At 39.1% G+C, this 19,489-nt stretch overlaps 1 protein-coding gene across 3 annotated transcripts in view; it reads right to left on the bottom strand.

Moving 5' to 3' along the window:
- Positions 1-19,489, bottom strand: part of LOC108427072 (copine-8) — a 176,206-nt gene that overhangs the window by 53,733 nt on the left and 102,984 nt on the right. Inside the window, exons 8-14 of one of the 3 annotated variants that reach the window (XM_017697002.2) lie at positions 19,353-19,456; positions 16,799-16,903; positions 13,630-13,671; positions 11,160-11,252; positions 7,086-7,161; positions 4,614-4,667; positions 4,270-4,331 (exon numbers count right to left, since the gene is read on the bottom strand). In XM_017697002.2, coding sequence (XP_017552491.1) covers positions 4,270-4,331; positions 4,614-4,667; positions 7,086-7,161; positions 11,160-11,252; positions 13,630-13,671; positions 16,799-16,903; positions 19,353-19,456 — 536 coding nt within the window. Of the gene's footprint in view, positions 1-4,269; positions 4,332-4,613; positions 4,668-7,085; positions 7,162-11,159; positions 11,253-13,629; positions 13,672-16,798; positions 16,904-18,779; positions 19,063-19,352; positions 19,457-19,489 lie in introns of those variants that run through there. The other 2 variants (XM_017697003.2, XM_037539968.1) reach the window with 2 other exon arrangements.

Genomic DNA, 19,489 nt, shown 5'->3' with positions numbered 1-19,489 from the left:
ACACTAAGCAAAAAGCCAGCAAGCCACCTTGAGTGGTGATTCAAAGTTGGTGAAGACAAGTTAATAAAATAAATGAAATGGTGCTAAAGTGAAGACTTCTAATTAGCATGCACTAAAATGCGAGTCTAAAATGCAAATATAACTTACTTATTTCCTGTCCAAACCCACCAGTGAGTTTGTAATGTAATGTAATGGACAATGGTAAAACAGTGGTAAATCCGAAAATACGTTTTCTTTGGGTGCTATTTTGTGTCACAACACCCTGTATTTTCCTCTTTTTCATGAATGGATTTGAAAAAAAAACCCTAAATATTATAGGCATCAGGTGGTGCATTCATAACCATTTCACATATTAACTTGTGTGAGGGAGCTTTTAGAGACATTAAATGCTTAAGATGTCTGGTTCCTATCAACACCACTGTTAACAATTCTGACATGGTAAGTCTCTCCGGAATTAAGCATTTCACATCAAGCCATAAATAATGGGTTTATTTGCATCTTAATCATTTAATTATGCAGACTAAAAAAATCATCGTATAGGCCTTATTATGAACATGGGGTCTCTATGAACAGTAATTATTAATACTGCTTTTAGAATCTCATCTGAGTGACTTAGCAGAGCACTAGCTGGATGTATTTATATCAATAAATTATGTGTAAAAGATTGATGCATAAAACACAAATGTTCTCTGGAAAATGCTTAATTCACCCTGATTACTTAATACTACTCAGCAATGAGCTTGATGAGGCTCTCTAAGGGCATTATAATGAACCTAATGAGGTAAAATGTGTAAAAGATTATGATGTACAATACAGAAACAGCAGTGCTCTTGGTAAAAGCTTAATACAACTTAATTATTGCTTTTATTGTTTAATAAAGTAATGAACAGTTAATTGCCAGCTATTGGGTTAATAAAGGTTCGAGTCTGCACTTCTGATTTTTTGTGAGATGTAAAAAAAAATACTAATAATAATAATTTAATTGATCTAATTAATCTAATTTAATTGCAACATGTAATGGTTAAAATGCCCAGTTCAGCTGTACTAACAGATGATTTAAGGGTGATATTTACAGATGAAGCCCACGGCCATTGCAAATTACAGTACAGTAGAATTTTAACTGAAGCAGCCGATCAATACAAATTGATTCAGAAGATTTAGCGCAGGACGGCTGGGTGTTCAGGTTTTTTTTGCTATAACAATAATACATCTACATGGACGTCTATAACACAGACCAAATGACTTAGTCTTATCAAAAAAACAATACAGAGATCAAAACAAACAGAGTCAAACATCCTTATAGAAATGCCCCTGATAATTTACACACTAACCATCAATATTCAGGTTGCAGGATGACATTTAAACAGATTCCTCTGTTCTGAAGGGTCAGAAAAGTCCAGTAGAAGTTATTTCTGCTCTTCAGGAGCAGCACCACTGCAGATTAGTGTGAATACCACACGTCACTCAAAATGGAGCTGTTAGTGACTGACCACCCAACCCACACTTAGAGAATTACAGAAATTATCAGGAAAATCTCAGGTCAATAACATTGATGAGAGAGAGAGACACAGACAGACTGAGAGGGAGGGACTGAGAAAGAAAGAGAAAGAGAATAACAACAAGACAAGTGAGATAGAGTGAGAGAGAAAGGAATAGAGAGAAGGAGAGAGTGAGAGAGAAAGGAATACAGAGAAGGAGAGAGTGAGAGAGAAAGCAAAGATGCAAAGTGCGAGGGAAAGGAGAAAATGACAGTGTATGAGAGAGAGAGAGATTGAGAGAGAAAGGGAGAGTGTGAGGGAGAGAGAGATAGGAGAGAGAGAGAGAGAGAGAGAACAGGAGAGTGGGGGTGAGAGAGAGAAAGTGAGGGAGAGAGAAAGGGAGAGTGGGAGAGAGAGAGAGAGAACAGGAGAGTGGGGGAGAGAAAGTGTGAGGGAGAGAGAGAGAGGAGAGTGGAAGAGAGAGAGAGAGTGTGAGGGAGAGAGAGATAGGAGAGAGAGAGAGAAAGAGAGAGAGAGAGAACAGGAGAATGGGGGAGAGAGAGAAAGTGAGGAAGAGAGAAAGGGAGAGAGGGAGAGAGAGAGAGAGAGAGAGAGAGAGAGAGAGAGAGAGAGAACAGGAGAGTGGGGGAGAGAGAAGAGAGAGTGTGAGGGAGAGAGAGGAGAGAGAGAGAAGAGAGAGTGGAGAGAGAGAGAGAGAGTGAGAGAGAGAGAGAGAGAGAGAGAGAGGAGAGAGAGTGGAGAGAGAGAGAGAGAGTGAGAGAGAGAGAGAGAGAGAGAGTGAGAGAGAGAGAGAGAGAGAGGAGAGAGAGTGGAGAGAGAGAGAGAGAGTGAGAGAGAGAGAGAGAGAGAGAGAGAGAAGAGAGAGGGGGGGAGAGAGAGAGAGAGTGAGAGAGAGAGAACAGGAGAGTGGGGGAGAGAGAAGAGAGAGTGTGAGGGAGAGAGAGGAGAGAGAGAGAAGAGAGAGTGGAGAGAGAGAGAGAGAGTGAGAGAGAGAGAGAGAGAGAGAGAGAGGAGAGAGAGGGGGGGAGAGATAAAAGGAGAGGGAGGGAGAGAGAGGGAGACAGGCTGATGATCATGAGTATTTGGGTCCAGTCAGAGTTCAGTGACCTCTGCTGCAGTGAATGAGAGTAAAAGGAGAACAGTGTTATTAAAGGGCCGCCCGGTGACAGGGTCAGAGGCAGGAAGCAACCTCAGTCTGTCTTTCTTCCTTCTAATAAGAAGCATCGCTCAGAGTGGGCGTGATGTCCGGCACGCATGGATGAAGCCTGTCTGCCTTGCTGAGAGTGGGAGACGACCAGGAGAACTTTCACATGACCACACAGACACCTGAGCCAGGATTAGCGCCAATCTCTCTCCATCTCTCACGATTTCTTTTCTCCCACTCTCTGCCTCCTTCTCTCTTTCTTTTCCCCACTTTTTTCTCTCTATTTCTCTGCCTCTCTCTCTGTATTACTCTTATTTCTCCCTAACTCTCAATCTCTCTCTTTCCCTAATTCTTTTTATGTCTCTCTCTCTCTCTCTCTCTCTCTCTCTCTCTCTCTCTCTCTCTCTCTCTCTCTCTCTCTCTCTCTCCCCTCACTTCCTCCTTCTCTTTTTCCCCCACTTTGTTCTTTCATCTCTTTTCTTTCACTCTCTCTTGCTCTCTATCTTTCTATCTGCTTCTCTGTCTTATTCTCATTTCTCCCCAACTCACTCTCTCGCTCTTCTCTCTCTTCCTAACTCTCTTTCTATGTCTGTCTCTCTTTGACTCTCACTGTTCTCTCTGTCTCTCTCTCTCTCACTAATATGAATGGACTTGGCCACCCACAGATTATGGTCTTGGCTGGTTGTATTCATTCAGCTCCAGTCTCTCAGTAGGACCTGTCTGACATTCAGAAAACCTGCCGCTCTCCCTCCGTCTCCCCCAATGCTGTGGAACGCTAATGCTGTGTTTGACATCACTATATAAAAACCTCACCAAATGGAAAGCTTTCAATGAATGTAAAGCAATTTTGCTTCTTAATGCGTCAAACTCCCTGTTGTCTGGACTATTATTTTAATATTCCTCATAGCCTAGAAGCAAGAGACGTCAAGGACCCAGTCGTTTCGGAATTTTCTCAACCATTCCATGTACATTGTATGTAACCTTGAGCTTCTTTTCTCCATTTTAGGCTTAAACAGGAACATTACCTGCCATGCGGAACCAGGTTTTTGGAGAAAGTTTATCATTGATTAAGAGCCCCCTTAGTTCTAGATGACAAAGCGCTTTTGTAAGTTGCTGGACAACAGCATCTACTAAATGCCATTAATGTAAATGTAAATGTAGTTCTGTAGTTCAGGTAGGAGCATCTCTGTCAATATCTGCACCATGTTTCTCCTGTGCCACAAGAAAATGTGCCCAGATGGCATGCAGGTGGTACATGCACACTAATGTTTCATTTTTATGTTTTTGGAAAGGTGATTCTCATTTGCATGCCACAACACCACCTACAATACTGTCATCAATCAGTGATGCCTAGGGGACATGATTAGATGATCTCACAAGCCATTGATAATATTGCAAAACAAAAATCCCCAGAAAGGACCTACTTCACAATAAAGTCATGAAGTCAAAGCAAGCCTTATATCTCGTCCTGTGTGGTGACCCAAAAAGAGATAAAACACCATTACAGTGCACCGATACAGTGCAGCCCTACATAGGGTGATGTGGCATGTACTGCCAGCTAGAATGGGTACAAAAGCTCTCTTCCTAGAAGCGCACAAAAAAGTCAGACAGGAAACCATCACTCACCCTCCCTTAATGTAGTCCAGGAAGGTGACTTCGATGTCCACGAGGAAGGACAGAAGTGTTACCTGGAGAGGGGAATACAAAAAGTAAGATTGGAGTTCAATTCTACAATACGCTGCCTGTACTTGCCAAGCAGAAACTGCCACCATCAAAGTAATAAACACCTTATTGGATTTTATAGTACATGACATACATTTAGTGTGAAATCTAATTAGAGCTTCATTAATTTGACAGAGATGATTTTAAATGGCCTGGCTGAAAGAAAGCCGTGGGCACCTCATTCTCCAGCAGCCAGCTGCATTCTAAACATACATCAGTGGGAATGGCAAGAGACATGCTGGACTTACCGTTCCAGAATTGAGATATTTTTTCTTCTTGCCTTTCTTCTTGGGATTTATGACCTGTTGGGAGACACTGAGAGGTTACATTGGTTTCTGAGGTACTTATTATTTAGTTATGAACACTAATTCTTATTAGCATTAATCACTCAGTAACTACTAAGAAACAACTCTAAGGTATATTACATCATTTTCTATATTTTCTTTGCTCAATGCTCATGTAACATGTCAGAAATACTGTGTGTGTGTGTGTGTGTGTTTAGCTATATGTGGAGGTAGTGGACAAGCTTGTCTTTGGGGGAGTTTATTAAAATTTGATGGTTTGTCATGCAAATGGTCTAAGTGACAAAAGCAAGGAGAGAGGTATGAATACTTTTATATAAAAATGCAGCAGTTTTCCTCATAGGGGCAGACATATACAGACATATACTGTATATAGACATATACTGCTGTTGTTGGAAGAAAACCTTGTATCTCCAAAATGATAATTTTATAGGAGAAGGAAAAAACCTACTTTCATTTTAATGTAAGTAAAAATGGTATTGGACCCCTATATATATATATATATATATATATATATATATATATATATATATATATATATATATATATATATATTCAGATATAAACATATTAACAGGGCAAAAATCAAAATCAATGCTTTGACCATTCACTATTACGGTAGTAGGATGGACAAGATTTGAAGCGAGAGTGGATTTTCTCCCGTCGTTCAACATATGTTATTTTGACCCCCCTTCTTCCTTATGCATATTATCTAATATCAAATCTCGGTATATCTTCTAAAAATGAATCACTTGTCCTTAGTGACAAGTGAAGGGAGGTTTTATATAATATAATCTAATATATAACAGCTTACTAAAGAGCAATCATACGCAATAATAATAACATGTAATAATAATATATTGCATATGTATAAGCACTTTATAAAGTAAGGTCCTGTTGGTCCTGTAGATTAGCACTGTTTTGTGCTCCAGTCATTTTACTCCTAAAACTGCACAAACACACACACACACACACACACACACACACACACACACACACACACACACACACACACACACACACACACACACACACAGTGACACAGAGTGAAAGAGACAGAAAGAAAGATGGAGAGAAGGGGGGGTAAAGAGCAAGGGGGGGATTGAAAGAATGCATGAGAGAGAGAATGAGAGAGATGGCACAGGAGAGAGACAGAGAGAGAAAGATAGACAGAGAATGAGAGATAGATAAAAAGAGAGAGATGGAGAAAGAGAAGAGAGAGTGAGAATGTCTGACAGCTATTGGGTCACAAAGACAAAAACAACCTCACTAGGTAATCAATAATGACTACAAACACACACACACACACACTTTTTTTTCTGCGTTTCAGACCTGAGTGGTGTTAAATCATTGCGTGTGTGCGCGATGCCTCTCTTTAACTGACAGCATGCAGTCACTCAGTCTAATTAGCAAAACACTACATGCTTCGAATCATTAATCCACCCCTACGCTCATCTTCTTTTAATATTGCCTCCTTAATCACAAACATTCTGCCTTGTTCACTCAGAGGGAATGCCTTTCTGCCAAATTAAACAATGAATCAACACACCACACACTTAAGTAATTATACTTAAGTAATACACTTAAGCATTGGTTTGGGACATCTGTACTTTAGTATTACTGAAACTTGAACAGCAGTAGTTTTACCAGCTCTTTAGACCTTTAAAGTACAAAGGACACATTTCTAGAACTGTTTTCTCTTGTCAATCAGTTAAATTGCTGTACATTTTAATTTGTTTTTATTAAAACATCCAACCAAATGGACTTCAGTGTAAATTCAAACTAACCATATATGCTAATTTGTCTTTGCATAAAACCACATTACACACAGCCAACACAGATGAATTGTTCACGTTTCACTTTTGTATACTGTTTTATACAAAAGCAAAAGTAAAGTCAAATTACATGTTTTGTTGTGAAATGAAAGTAAGTTAGCACATCCTCTACAGGAAACAAACTAAAATACAGCACTTTTCTGTACATTTTAGAGGACAATTTTTATTTATTTGTTGAACTACATCATAGCATTTTTTCAACAAAATTTCTGTTGGTCCATTTATCATGAAACATACAGGACAGCTGGTGTTTTGGGCAAATGTAAAAAAAATGTTTTTGACATCAAGATACCCCAAGATATTTTCATGATACATGATATGTATAACAGTTGATAAGTTGGAACAGACAAAAACAGTAGGGCCATGTTTAATAAAATAAAATACTAAAATCATAATTATGCTAATTTAGTAATGAAACATGCATTTAGTCAGTATTTATAGAGTATTGGTGATATTCAAAATACTCTCAGGAAAATGTCCTGCGATATAATTTATCACAATCATGATAAATATTATCACATTGCCCAGTCTTATATTACAGCAATGATAGAGTGAAAAGAGGGAAATCCAGCAGAGCGCTCACCTCGTAGACGTTAAACTGAGACTGGCCTCTGGACAGCTCTCTGTAGCTCGTGCTAAACTCCCCAATGAAGTCGTGGCTGTGAACAATACCAACGTATGAAAACAAAGGGAGAGAAAGATGATCTGCTAATCAACCTATATCCACCCTCGTGGACCACAGTGTTCTTATATGTGGAGCCAGGTATCATAATCCTATGATAGCTTGTCACTGTGGAGAGCAACCTGGTTAGGTTACATTCAAATCAGTGCAAAATCAAACCAACCAATCAAACAGAAGCAGAGGTCAACTAACGTTTATTTGTCTTGCAGTGATTGTGATACAGTAGAGCTTATAATTTAGCTCATATGAAGTGATTTTTTTCTCTCATGCAAGAATAGGTAAGATTACATTTATACTAGATTTTACAGTCAGCTTCAGAATTATTGGCACCGTCCATGAAAATGAGCTAAAATTAATATAATAATAAACCACATCTGCAATGAGTGATATTTCAGGCTTAAACAAATGGGTAAGCTGCTTTTTGTGTTTTGGAACCATCCATCCATCCATCCATCCATTTTCTAAGCCGCTTCTCCGTCAGGGTCGCGGGGGGGAGCTGGAGCCTATCCCAGCAGTCTTCGGGCGGAAGGCAGGTGTTTTGGAACCAAAAAGGTTTTATTTAGTAACACTTAGAATTCTAACACTCAGTAGCATTTTTTGAAAGCAGAGGTTTCAAAAATGTTGGCACCCCCCATTATTAATATTTGGTGAAGCTTCCTCTTGCAAGAATGACAGCACTGGGCTGTTTTCCGTAAAGCTTAACAAGACTGAAGAAGACATATTGAGAGGTCTTGAACTACTCCTCCATGTAGCACAACATCTCCTTCAAGCAAATCCATCATCAGCCAATGATGCAGTGGACTTGTATAACAGAACCTTAAGCAGTGTTCTGGATTATCATGCTCCTGTCAAATCTAGAGTGGTCACTTTCTCTCGATCTGCTCCCTGGTTCTCTGAAAATCTACGGAGGATGAAGACAGCTGGTCGTGTCCTTGAGCGACGTTATAAAGCTAGAGCATCAGAAGTCCTATTCAAGGTCTCTCAAAGTGTCTCGCTCGCAGTATTACTCCAAAATTATTACAAATGGAATGGGAAATTCGAAACAGCTGTTTTCAACAATAAACCTCCTCCTCAAACCCCAAGCTCCCCCGCCACTTAAAACCTCACATGAGCAGTGTGATGAATTTCTGACTTTCTTCTCAAAGAAAATTGACACAATTTACGGTGCATTATCAACCTCTTCCACCATACCTGTGCAGGTTGCTTCGTTACAGTCTGAGGTCTCTGAGCCTCAGAGCTGTTTCCCTGTAGTCTCACAGAGAGAGATTGAAGACACAATCAGAGGCACAAACTCTTCCACCTGTAATCTGGATCCCTTTCCCACAGCCATGGTGAAAGCTAACATCGCCATTATTAGTCCTCTGATTACTACCACAATAAATCACTCTCTCCAAACTGGTCAAGTTCCTATTGCTCTAAAAACTGCTATAATTAAACCACAGCTAAAAAAATTCTCCCTCAACCCTGATGTCATTGGAAACTACAGGCCAATCTCAAATCTCCCTTTCCTCTCCAAGGTCTTGGAGAAAACAGTTGCAGCCTGTCTTCTGGATCATCTCAGGCATAATGATCTTTTTGAGAAGTTCCAATGCTCTGCCCACAGCACTGAAACTGCCCTGATCAGAGTTACAAATGACCTATTAATGGCAGCAGATACTGGCTCCCCTTCACTTCTTGTCCTCCTGGATCTGTCTGCAGCATTTGACACTGTTGACCATGGCATACTTCTGAACAGGCTCTGGTGCATCATTGGCATCAAAGACACTGCATTGGACTGGTTTAAATCATATCTAATGGACGGAACAGAATTTGTTGAGCTTGGGAAAGCCAGATCTCAGACTCACTCAGTGACCTGTGGCGTTCCTCAGGGATCGGTCCTTGGCCCTATCCTTTTTATTCTGTATTTATTGCCACTGGGCAATGTTATCAGACGCTATGGAATTTCTTTTCATTGCTATGCTGATCACCTACAACTTTACCTGAAAGTTGCCTCTTCACCATCATTACTGTCATCAACTTCTCAGTCAGCAACCCCTCTCACTCAACTTCCTGACTGCTTGGAGGAAATAAAAGTGTGGTTGGCTCATAATTTTCTTCAGCTGAACAGTGCAAAAACGGAGGTAATTATGGTTGGAACCCAACAACAGATCCGGCTATCCCATGTTTCCAGAATTACACTCTTTGGACAAGACATTTCCTTATCCTCTACAGTCAACAACCTGGGTGTTAAACTGGATTCACAACTCACTTTTGATAGCCATATTAAACATATTTGTAAGACTGCCTACCACCATCTCAGAAATATTGCCAAGTTGTGTCCTATCCTCAGTCTGTCTGATGCTGAAAGACTGGTCCAAGCTTTTGTGTCCTCAAGACTGGACTACTGTAATGCTTTTCTCTTGGGGCTCCCTAGTAAGAGTATTCAGAGATTACAGTATGTTCAAAACAGTGCAGCCAGGGTCCTGATGAAGGTACGCAAAAATGAGCACATTACACCTGTTCTTCCGTCTCTTCACTGGCTCCCTGTGACTAAGAGGATTGAATACAAGGTTCTCCTCCTTACACACAAATGTGTTCATGGCCAGGCTCCCTCTTACTTAAAAGAACTGCTAGTACCACAGACATGTCTACGAGCCCTTCGCTCTGTGCATCTCCACCGTCTTCTTCCAACCAGAACAAAACTTGTACCATGGGTGACCGTGCCTTTTGTTCTGCAGCTCCACGCCTTTGGAATGCCCTGCCTGACCATCTGAGGAAGCCTCAGACAACTGATTCTTTTAAAAAGGGACTAAAGACATATCTTTTTAGGAGGACATATGGACAATAATGTATTATATTTTATTAGTATTATTTTTTTATTATTATCTTTTAATTAATGTTTTACACTGTAAGCACTTTGGGATTTACTATAAATGAAAAGTGCGTTATAAATCCAATGTATTATTATTATTATTATTTCCAGCCCCTTGAAATCGTTGGGTCTTCGTAGGTTGCCCTCTTTAATAAACAATTCAGGTTTTCAATTCGGTAGTTCAAATATGGAAAGTTTCTGTAATCATTTCTGTATGGATTTTGAGGCATGCTTGGGGTCATTACCTTGCTGAAAGTTTAACCCATGGCCAAGGCAATTACTTTTTGGGTTGAAATCTTGTGGTGTTAAGAGGAATTCATTACACAATTGATTTTCAAAAGAGCCCCTGGACCACTGCTAGCAAAACAGCCCCAAAGCACAAATGATTCACCACCATATTTGACTGTGGGTTTCATGTATGCATTGAATGCAGGTCCTTTTTTCCATCAAATGTTACAATGGTGTGCATGACCAAAAAGTAAAATTTTTGGTCTCATTTTTCAATCATTTCTCAAAAAACTACTCTTGTAGGAATGATTTCTATTATCATTACATGTATTGTTCATTTTAAATGACTTTGTCCAGGCGGCACGGTGGCATGGTGGTAGCGCTGTCGCCTTCACAGCAAGGATGGCCTGGGTTCGAGTCCCTGGCCAAGCGACCATGGTCCTTTCTGTGTGGCATTTGCATGTTCTCCCCGTGTCTGGGTGGGTTTCCTCCGGGTTCTCCAGTTTCCTCCCACAGTCCAAAGACATGCATTCAGGCCAATTGGACATGCTAAATTGGTGACCTGTCCAGGGTGTATCCTGCCTTTCGTCCAATGACAACTGGGATAGGCTCCAGCACCCCCCCACGACCCAGAAGGAGAGGCGGCTTAGAAGATGTGTGTGTGTATGTGTGTTTTTGCCCAGTTTCTTGAGGGATGCCAATAATTATGCAATTGACTGTATATAACAAAGAGCTGACAAAAGTTCTTGGGCAGACATACAAAAACAAAGTACATGCCCATCATGATAAAAAAAAAAAGCCAAAGGTTTAATCATAATTTGAACATAACTAAATCAAATGCAAGCTATAGAGTTCAGATCTCATACTAAAGCTGGTTTCTGATAGAAAATGCTTACTTGGATCTGATATATTCCTGATATCTTTTAGCACTGCCCACTGTTGCTCGTCTTTTAAATTGCTGTAAAGTGTCCTTGGCATCTGCGAAAATGCTATATGGATAAAGTCATTAATCAATTTGGTCCTGGACCTCCAAAGTAACCGTAATCTTACAGTTATTAATACACCAAGTAACACTGTGTGCTGTGACATTCCAGGACTGGAATTAGCAGGTCTCCTACAAAGGCCAACACAGACTACAATGAAACCCAATTCCGAAAAAGCTGGGACAGAAGATAAAATGCAAATAAAAATTGTGATTTCCAAATTCTTTTTGACCTGTATTCAGTTGGAAACAGCCAAAAGACAAGCTGTTTAATGTTTCAACTGATCAGCTTTATTGTTTTTTTTAATATGTACACTTATTTTAAATTTGATGCCTGCAACTTGTTCCCAAAAATGTTACAGGGGCATGTTTACGTGTGTTGTATCAAACTGACAAGGGTTTTCCAAAGTATTTGTGAGGATATGTGGTTATCTTCATTACCAAAACATGTCGGTTTTCAATACAGTGATGTCTTAGTAATCAAAAGTCACAGGCATTCAGCCTTGCCATTTATGCACAGAGATTTCTCCTGATTTTCTGAATCTTTTGATAACATTTCGCACTGTAAAGAGTGAAACCTAAAATCCTTACAAATGCTCATTGAGGAACTTAAACTGTCAATGCTTTTTTTTTTTTTCGAAAAGTGGTCTTGACCCATTCTTTTTCACAAAGGACTAGGCTTTCCCTGGATGCTGCTTTTAAACTCAAAATGATTTCATCACCTATTTAAGACCTTTTTTGAAATATTTCACGATGATCCTAGTCCGAAATCGCTCCTGTCCCATCTTTTTTAGAACATGCTGCAGCCATCAATTTCAGAATGGGAGTGTTTTTTTTTTACTAAAAATAATGAAATTCAAAAGCTAAAACATTAAATATCTTGTTTTTATATCTTATTAATTCTAGTTATTTTCTTTTAAATAAAGGTAAATGTGAATTCACAAATTACTGCTTTCTGTTTTAATTTGCATTTTATTTACTGTCCTAACTTGTTTAGAACTGGGTTTGTATTTGTTGCAGGGGAAAGGTAGAACTTAGGACAGTGGAAGTAAGTAGTACAATATGACAGACTATCCATGCCCATAAGTGCGATCTTTCATGGCAACTGTTGTTAGAGTGAACAAGCTGAGATAGGGAAATTAGGTCTGTTTAATTAGATTTATTGTAGTACATTATGTGAAGTGTTGAATCAAAGTCATTGTATTCATAGATATTGAAAGTATGTCTTAATATGGTACTACTGGTGCATATCAAATATTGAGAAACTTTCACAATCAAACTTTTCACAAGCAAACAAAATAAATATAATTTGAAAAGCTAAATTTCCATATTTTGACCAACCTAGAGTTACAACACCAGCACTGCGTAAAGGTTGTCCAACCTAGCAACAGTTGCAATCAAAGAATGCTTTTTTGGGCAGTGCAAGGATAGATCAGTTGAGCTACTACATGCTTCTGAACACCACGTTAGGTTGAAAATCAACAGCTCCTGTATAGCTCCAAACCCAACAAAAAGAGATTTTAGAGTTGAACCCAGAACTATCCCAGTCCATTTACCACAGCAACTTGAACCCACAGTGCCAAGTCTACACATAAGCACTGAGCGCATTTTGAAGTGTCAAACCTCAAACACAAAGCTGCAATCTGGTCTGTGAGTATGACTTTCTAAAGGATGAAGTAGTTGGTGTGTCCAATGAGTAATTTGTGTGTAATTTGTTGTGCCCACTTGTTGTGCTGATATGCTAAAATGTTAATGATATGTCACAAAGTGACAAATAGGAACTTAGAGTCACTCTGGCCAAAATAAAAAAAAAAGGACCAACTGTGTACCTGTTACAAACATACCTATTAGCCTCATTCAGTGGTGCTAATCTCTAAAGTAAAATACATCAGCTTAAAAACTACTAAAACTAGCTTCTAATTATGTTTCTTAAATATCTCAACTTGTGAAATACTACAATTGCTTTGGGGTGGATTTTTGGGGATGGTGTGTTTTTTTCCATTATTTGGTGAAAAACGGGGAATTCTGATGCAGTAGGATATAAGGTTGCACTGCAGAGCATGACAAATAAAATATTAAACATAATAAAATATTAAACTCCGGGTTTAGGCCAAAATTCCCCTTTTAATTCAAATAAAACATTAATTGTGTGGTTAAATATCACTAAACATAAAAAATATAAAAATTAGTAGACACTAAATGTGCTTTTCATTATGCAAGCTGAATAGCATTATTTGGCCATGGCAACCACTGTGACGATGGCAAGAATGCTGCTAACAGCACAGCAATAACTTTGGCTGACTGTACAGAGCTGTGCGTGCATGCACGCATGAGTATGTTGTGGGCTGTATATTGTGCTTTATTGAATGCTCACAGAATCTTACCTGCCATCTCTGTCCCAGTCATACACTTCAATCTTGATTGTTCTATGGGGAGAAAAAGAGAGAGAGAGAGAGAGAGAGAGAGAGAGAGAGAGTGAGAGAGAGAGAGAGAGATTAGGACTGACTGTGACTGACCACGGTACAGTAATCTCAATCATTTTCAGCCTTTCCTTTCGATCTCACTGCAATCATACATCTCCAGATGAAGTATCATTCTCACAAATAGCAAGCGAGCATTTTTCCTTTAAATGTTCAGATTTTTCTAAAAGCCATTTTCACAATTCATCCTGCAGAGAATCAGGGGAAAGAGAAAAGCCCAGGCTTACAAGAATCATGAGAATGAGAGAGAGGGGCAGCGTGAGAGAGAGCGAGGGGGGAGGGAGAGAGAGAGAGAGAGAGAGAGAGAGAGAGAGAGAGAGAGAGAGAGAGAGAGAGAGAGAGAGAGAGAGAGAGAGAGAGAGAGAGATGAATCATGGACCGCTCTGCTACAAAAGCTGGTCATTAGTGTTGTATTACAAGGTGAACAAGCAGTGAATTGGTTTCCTTGGAGCCCATAGAGAGAGGCAGGGTTTTAAGTGCTACACATCGTTGCTTAAAAAGCTAGTGATTTTAAAGTGCACAATAGTGCTGGATTTCCTCTGGATAGGTTAACCCTCACTGATATGAAGCAAGCCCTTCTGGACCTATTAGAGAGCACCAGGCAGGAAACAGGCCCAGAGAAGAGAAATTTGAGATTTGCAAAGATTGTACTAAAAAAGAGTCTCAAGCACAAACATAGAAATGTGAGTAGCATAACCATAGAAATGAGTGCAGCAAAAATATGGATATAGAAGTGTAGTACAAAGAAATTAATGTAGCGTAACCAAGGAAATGGGTGTAGTATAACAATGTAAATAGGGGAAATAGGTGTAGAATATAAGAATGAGTGTAGTGTAATTATGGAAATTGATGTAGTGTGACCATGAATATAATATAGCATAACCATGGAAATCAGTAAGGCGTTACCATGGAAATGGGTGTAGCATAATTATTGAAATAGATGTAGTGTAGCTAGGAATTGGGTGTAGCGTAACCACTGAAATGAATATATCATAATCATGGAAAAGGATGTAATGTGACCATGAAAATGGGTGTGGCATAATTTTGGAAATGGCTGTAGCACAGCTGTGGAAATTAGTGTAAAGTAACTATGGAAATAAGTGCAATGTAGGCATGAAAATGGGTGTAGTATAACCTTGGAAATATGGGTGTAGTGTAACAAAAAACAAAAAAAACATCTGCTGAACGATGCTTATGTAAATGTACCAAAATTCAATTAAACCCACAACTTAAACGTTAAGACTTGCTCACCCTTGCTCATAGTCGTTACTATATAATCCATAGTATTTGCTAAATAATAGGCTTTTCTGCTGCATTTCCAGCTACAATGCAGAATAAATGCTTAATTCATTTAAAAGCTATTTCAGACTTCTGAACTGGACAAGATTATGCTGATTATCCCACAGTAACGGTAAGTCATTAATTGCTGGCAGCTGCAGAACAAAGAATGAATGTGTAGAATGAAACTCCTGCATCAAAAATCAGTAGGAGCTTTACTAACAATGTGCACTAGCAGCTGCCTTCAGCCTGTTGCTACATGCTAGCTCTAATGCTCAGCAAGACACTCAGCATTTCTCTATAGGAGCATCCCCCCTTCCAGTCTATTACAGGGTCTTATCTCCAGAGGCAGACTCACAGAGGCACCCCCAACCCCCCAAACACATTCAATCACAGATAAAGCAGGAGTGAGAGCAGGAAAGCACTAATCAACACTTTGCTTAGGCTTTGCCTCTTATCAATACGGAGCAAGCAGAAGCTTTCTACTGCCAGAGATGGAAGCCTACACGTGAAACCCCAGGTCCGTTTCTCTCTCCTCGTTTGTCTTCCCTTCTTTCTTCCCCTACAACTCATCAAGTGGTTGGTACAGAACAGCTAGACTGTAATCCAACACCTCAGAGACATCTTTGTCACACAGTGACATCCCAGTACTAGCATGTTTTTGTTACCCATACATTCTTTGTTATTTCAGAGCATTGACTATACTAGAAACCCCCCACTCACTGTCCACTTCATAAGGTCTTCCTAATTAAATATTAATACAAATATATTGTATTAGAAAATGCAGAAACTATACCAAAAGTGAGGCTGAAAAAAACATCTTTGTTGTCCAGTTGTTGTTCAGCCAAATACGTCATAGGTACACTATTTGTCCAGTGGTGTGCAAACACCCCATATAATGAACAAATTCAGCTAGTTAAAGGTGCACTCATTGCTCACACAGCTTGTAAACTTGTATAAGCTTCATAGAAAAGCACTTCCAATAGAATGGGATGTTCTGGAGGACCATCCAATGCTTTTGGTATGAGTTGGTGCAGAACAGATTGTCCAACATCAGCATCTGATGCGCTAATGCTCTTCAGGCTGAATGTAACTAAATACACAAACCTCAAATTAATACCTGTTTTCAGTAGAGTCATTGATGAGCAGGTGTCTATAAACTTTTGGGCATATAGTGTGTGTAGGTGAAAATGTTTCTATATACAATATATTTGGCTGGACAACAATTTTGAGGCTGTATTCCTTAATTTCACTATTGCTGTAGTTACTGTTCTTTGCCTTTGTAGGGAAGTACATAGATGTGCAATTACAGACTGTAGCTGTAGACTGCACAACTGATCTGTCACACTTTACCCCATTCATTAATGGTCAGTTTCTGACCATGAGTACTGATATGACGCTATTATTTGGGTGGTGGATACTGACATGATAGTGTGAGTGGTGCTGGTATGAGTGTATCAGGCACAGCTGCATTGCTGGGATTTTTTACACATGTTGAAGTTTCAAAGTGGGCCCACCTCCCAAATCAACCAGTTAAGAGCAGCTCTGTGGTCAGAAACAGAGCTATAGAATGGCTAAAAATGTGCATGAACAGATTGCCTACAGTGTCTAACTGTCCAACAGGAAGGTGGTGATATAAAGTATCTAATAAAGTGGACAGTGAGTACAGTGTGCACACAAGTGTAAGTTCATGCTTCAATACTTCATAGGGATCATGTAAGCCTACCTACACCATTATAGCATTCAGAACAGATTCCTAACACATGGAGGCGTGAGGTGCTGGCTGAGGATGTACCTGTCATAGTCTCCATTACACAAGGCTCGTACGGGGATCTTGAAGGCCTGCCATACAGGGTTCAGCGTGTTCTTGACCACTTCTGTCTTATGGCAAATGGTGAAACTGTAGAAACAAGCATAAACATCTCAGTCAAACAAACGGACAGACACTCTTGTGCATGAACAAATGTACTGTCAAAGGTTTAGTTTTTCTGTAGTATCCAGCTGTAGCCTTGCAGATGAAGTCCCAGGCTGGACAATGGCTCCGCTAGGGCAGAAGAAGCCCCAGGTTGGGCCGAAGCTACTTACATTAGGTTGTTAACTTAAGTGTAGGTGAGGAACCTTATGTTAACCTTAGGTAAATAAAACAGTTAAGCCTAGTTTAGAGTCATTGTTATTTACACCCCAAACCATGTTACCTAGTATGACTTACTTTTTCAATAATAAAGCAGCTAAGTTTAGAGTTAGGGTTTACTACATCTACGCCGTTATGATACCAAGTTCAGGCCAACCTTTTATCTAAAAAGGAAAGGTCATTACCGTCACTGGCATCATACAACTAGTTAATAAAAAATACAAAGTTTGAGGGTAAAAAAAGATACATACTGTATAATAAGAGTAATAACTTATTTTTTGATCACTGCAATTGTAACTAACATAATAATAGCTAAATTAATATTAACTAATACATTTTAGTAATTTATGAATTTATTATTACTTTGCTACTGACAACTAGCTAAACTAGCTAAAGCAAAGCCAAAAGAGCTCCTAATTGCTGAATATGCAAAAAAAACTCCTTCGTCCTTCGTCCTTAACGAACAGAATGGCCGCCTTCTGTGAAATCTGCTAATTTTTATAGCAGGTATACCCGGCCAGCTCGGCTACAAAAAGATATGCTTGGTTTGCTTTTTAGTATAACTTCATGAGCAAAATTCCCTCTGCTTCCTAGAACACTTTCAACCCCACACACCAGCACCAACCCACCGCCTCTAAAGCACTCTTTCCTGTTCACAAACCTTTGCATTTTTTAGCTCCTTCACCCACACGACTACTTGTCACTGCTGGGTTACCAGTCAGCTCATCAAATATTCATATATTGAACTAGTGGTCATCTGACAGTGACTTCTCAAGGCTAACTCAGGATGCATTTTGTCAGCAGCAGTTATAAGTGGTTCACTATATTGGATTAAAAATAAGAGCTAAGCAATACATACAAAAGTTTATACTTTAATTCTATATTACAATATGCTTTGAAATACCCGAAACCTGCCACTAAATGTTTAGTACACCAAGCCCTGAGAGTCTTTGTTCATCTGACCTATTCCTACAAGGGTATGTGATTTTTTTTGCTGATTTATTCACACATTATATATATATATATATATATATATATATATATATATATATATATATATATATATATATATATATATGTATATATATACACACACACACACTCGCACACACACGGACAGGTTTTATTTTATTTTAATTTATTTTCGACTTTTATCTCTAGGGTCATCTCACACAAATTGTGTATGCTGAGAAAATCCACAACAAACACCATCTTCAGCATCGTGGAGACAGCAAAAAATTAAAATTAAATAAAACGGTGCCCTGTGACTTTTGACTCACCCTGTGTATGTGTGTGTGTGTGTGTGTGTGTGTGTATATATATATATATATATATATATATATATATATATACATAGATTATACATATATACACACATATATGTATATAAACACAACACAACACACCCGTTTTGGATAAATTCACAATTATTTTACTTTCAGTGCTAGTTTTTTGAAAATGTACACATTTATAATGCATTTCCTTAGAGAGGCAATCAATTAAAACACAATAAAAAAAAATCTTAAACACAATGACTGAGAGACAGAGAGAGGGAGAGAGAGAGAGAGAGAGAGAGAGAGAGAGAGAGAGACAGAGACACAGATACATAGATTGAGAGAGAGAGAGAGAGAGAGTGAGTGAGTGAGAGAGAGAGTAAGAAAGAGAGAGTTTCACCATCTGCATGATTTTCCCTGAGGGCTAAGGTGAATAATGCACTCCCAGCATGTCACTGAGTGCATTTTACATGGAACTGGACACCACAGACTACAGATCAGGCTGTAGGAGAGCAGCTGCTTATTAGCAAAACTGGCAACAATGAGCCAGAACTGATCCAAGAACAGCACACTGCAGGGGTTTATCCACAGCAGGGCATTTCTTCTGCTGTTACTCATAGGTTTAAGTAGAGATGGGACCACTCAGTACAGGACCTATAGAATATGCAGGATCAGATATCAGAGGAGAAAAGAACAAACTGGATCTGATACTGCAATAAATCTAGCCTGTAATATTACATAATTCCTTGGCTTAACAAGGTAGGTCACATAATCAAAAAGGAGCTAAATGCAACGTAATGTTAAAATAAGTATTAAACACAATGGGACAAACATTGATATATAGATATAATATAAAAATATAATGCATATCAGACCCCACACCCTGACACTGTTTAAAACAAGTATGTGTGTGTGAGTAAATGTGCTTTGGCTGGGCTACTCACGTTCCATCTTCATTGCTGCGGTAGAACACAAGGAAAGGGTCAGACTTGCCAAAAAAGTCCTTCTTGTCCAGCTTGTTGCCACAAAATTGCATCATCACAGATTCCTAGAGGGCAGGGATGTTTTCAGAGACAAAAAC

Source organism: Pygocentrus nattereri, chromosome 1 (assembly GCF_015220715.1).
Source record: "Pygocentrus nattereri isolate fPygNat1 chromosome 1, fPygNat1.pri, whole genome shotgun sequence".
NCBI lineage: Eukaryota > Metazoa > Chordata > Actinopteri > Characiformes > Serrasalmidae > Pygocentrus > Pygocentrus nattereri.
The sequence above is the reverse complement of the archived record's forward strand: the minus strand, read 5'-3'. Positions and strand labels throughout refer to the sequence as shown.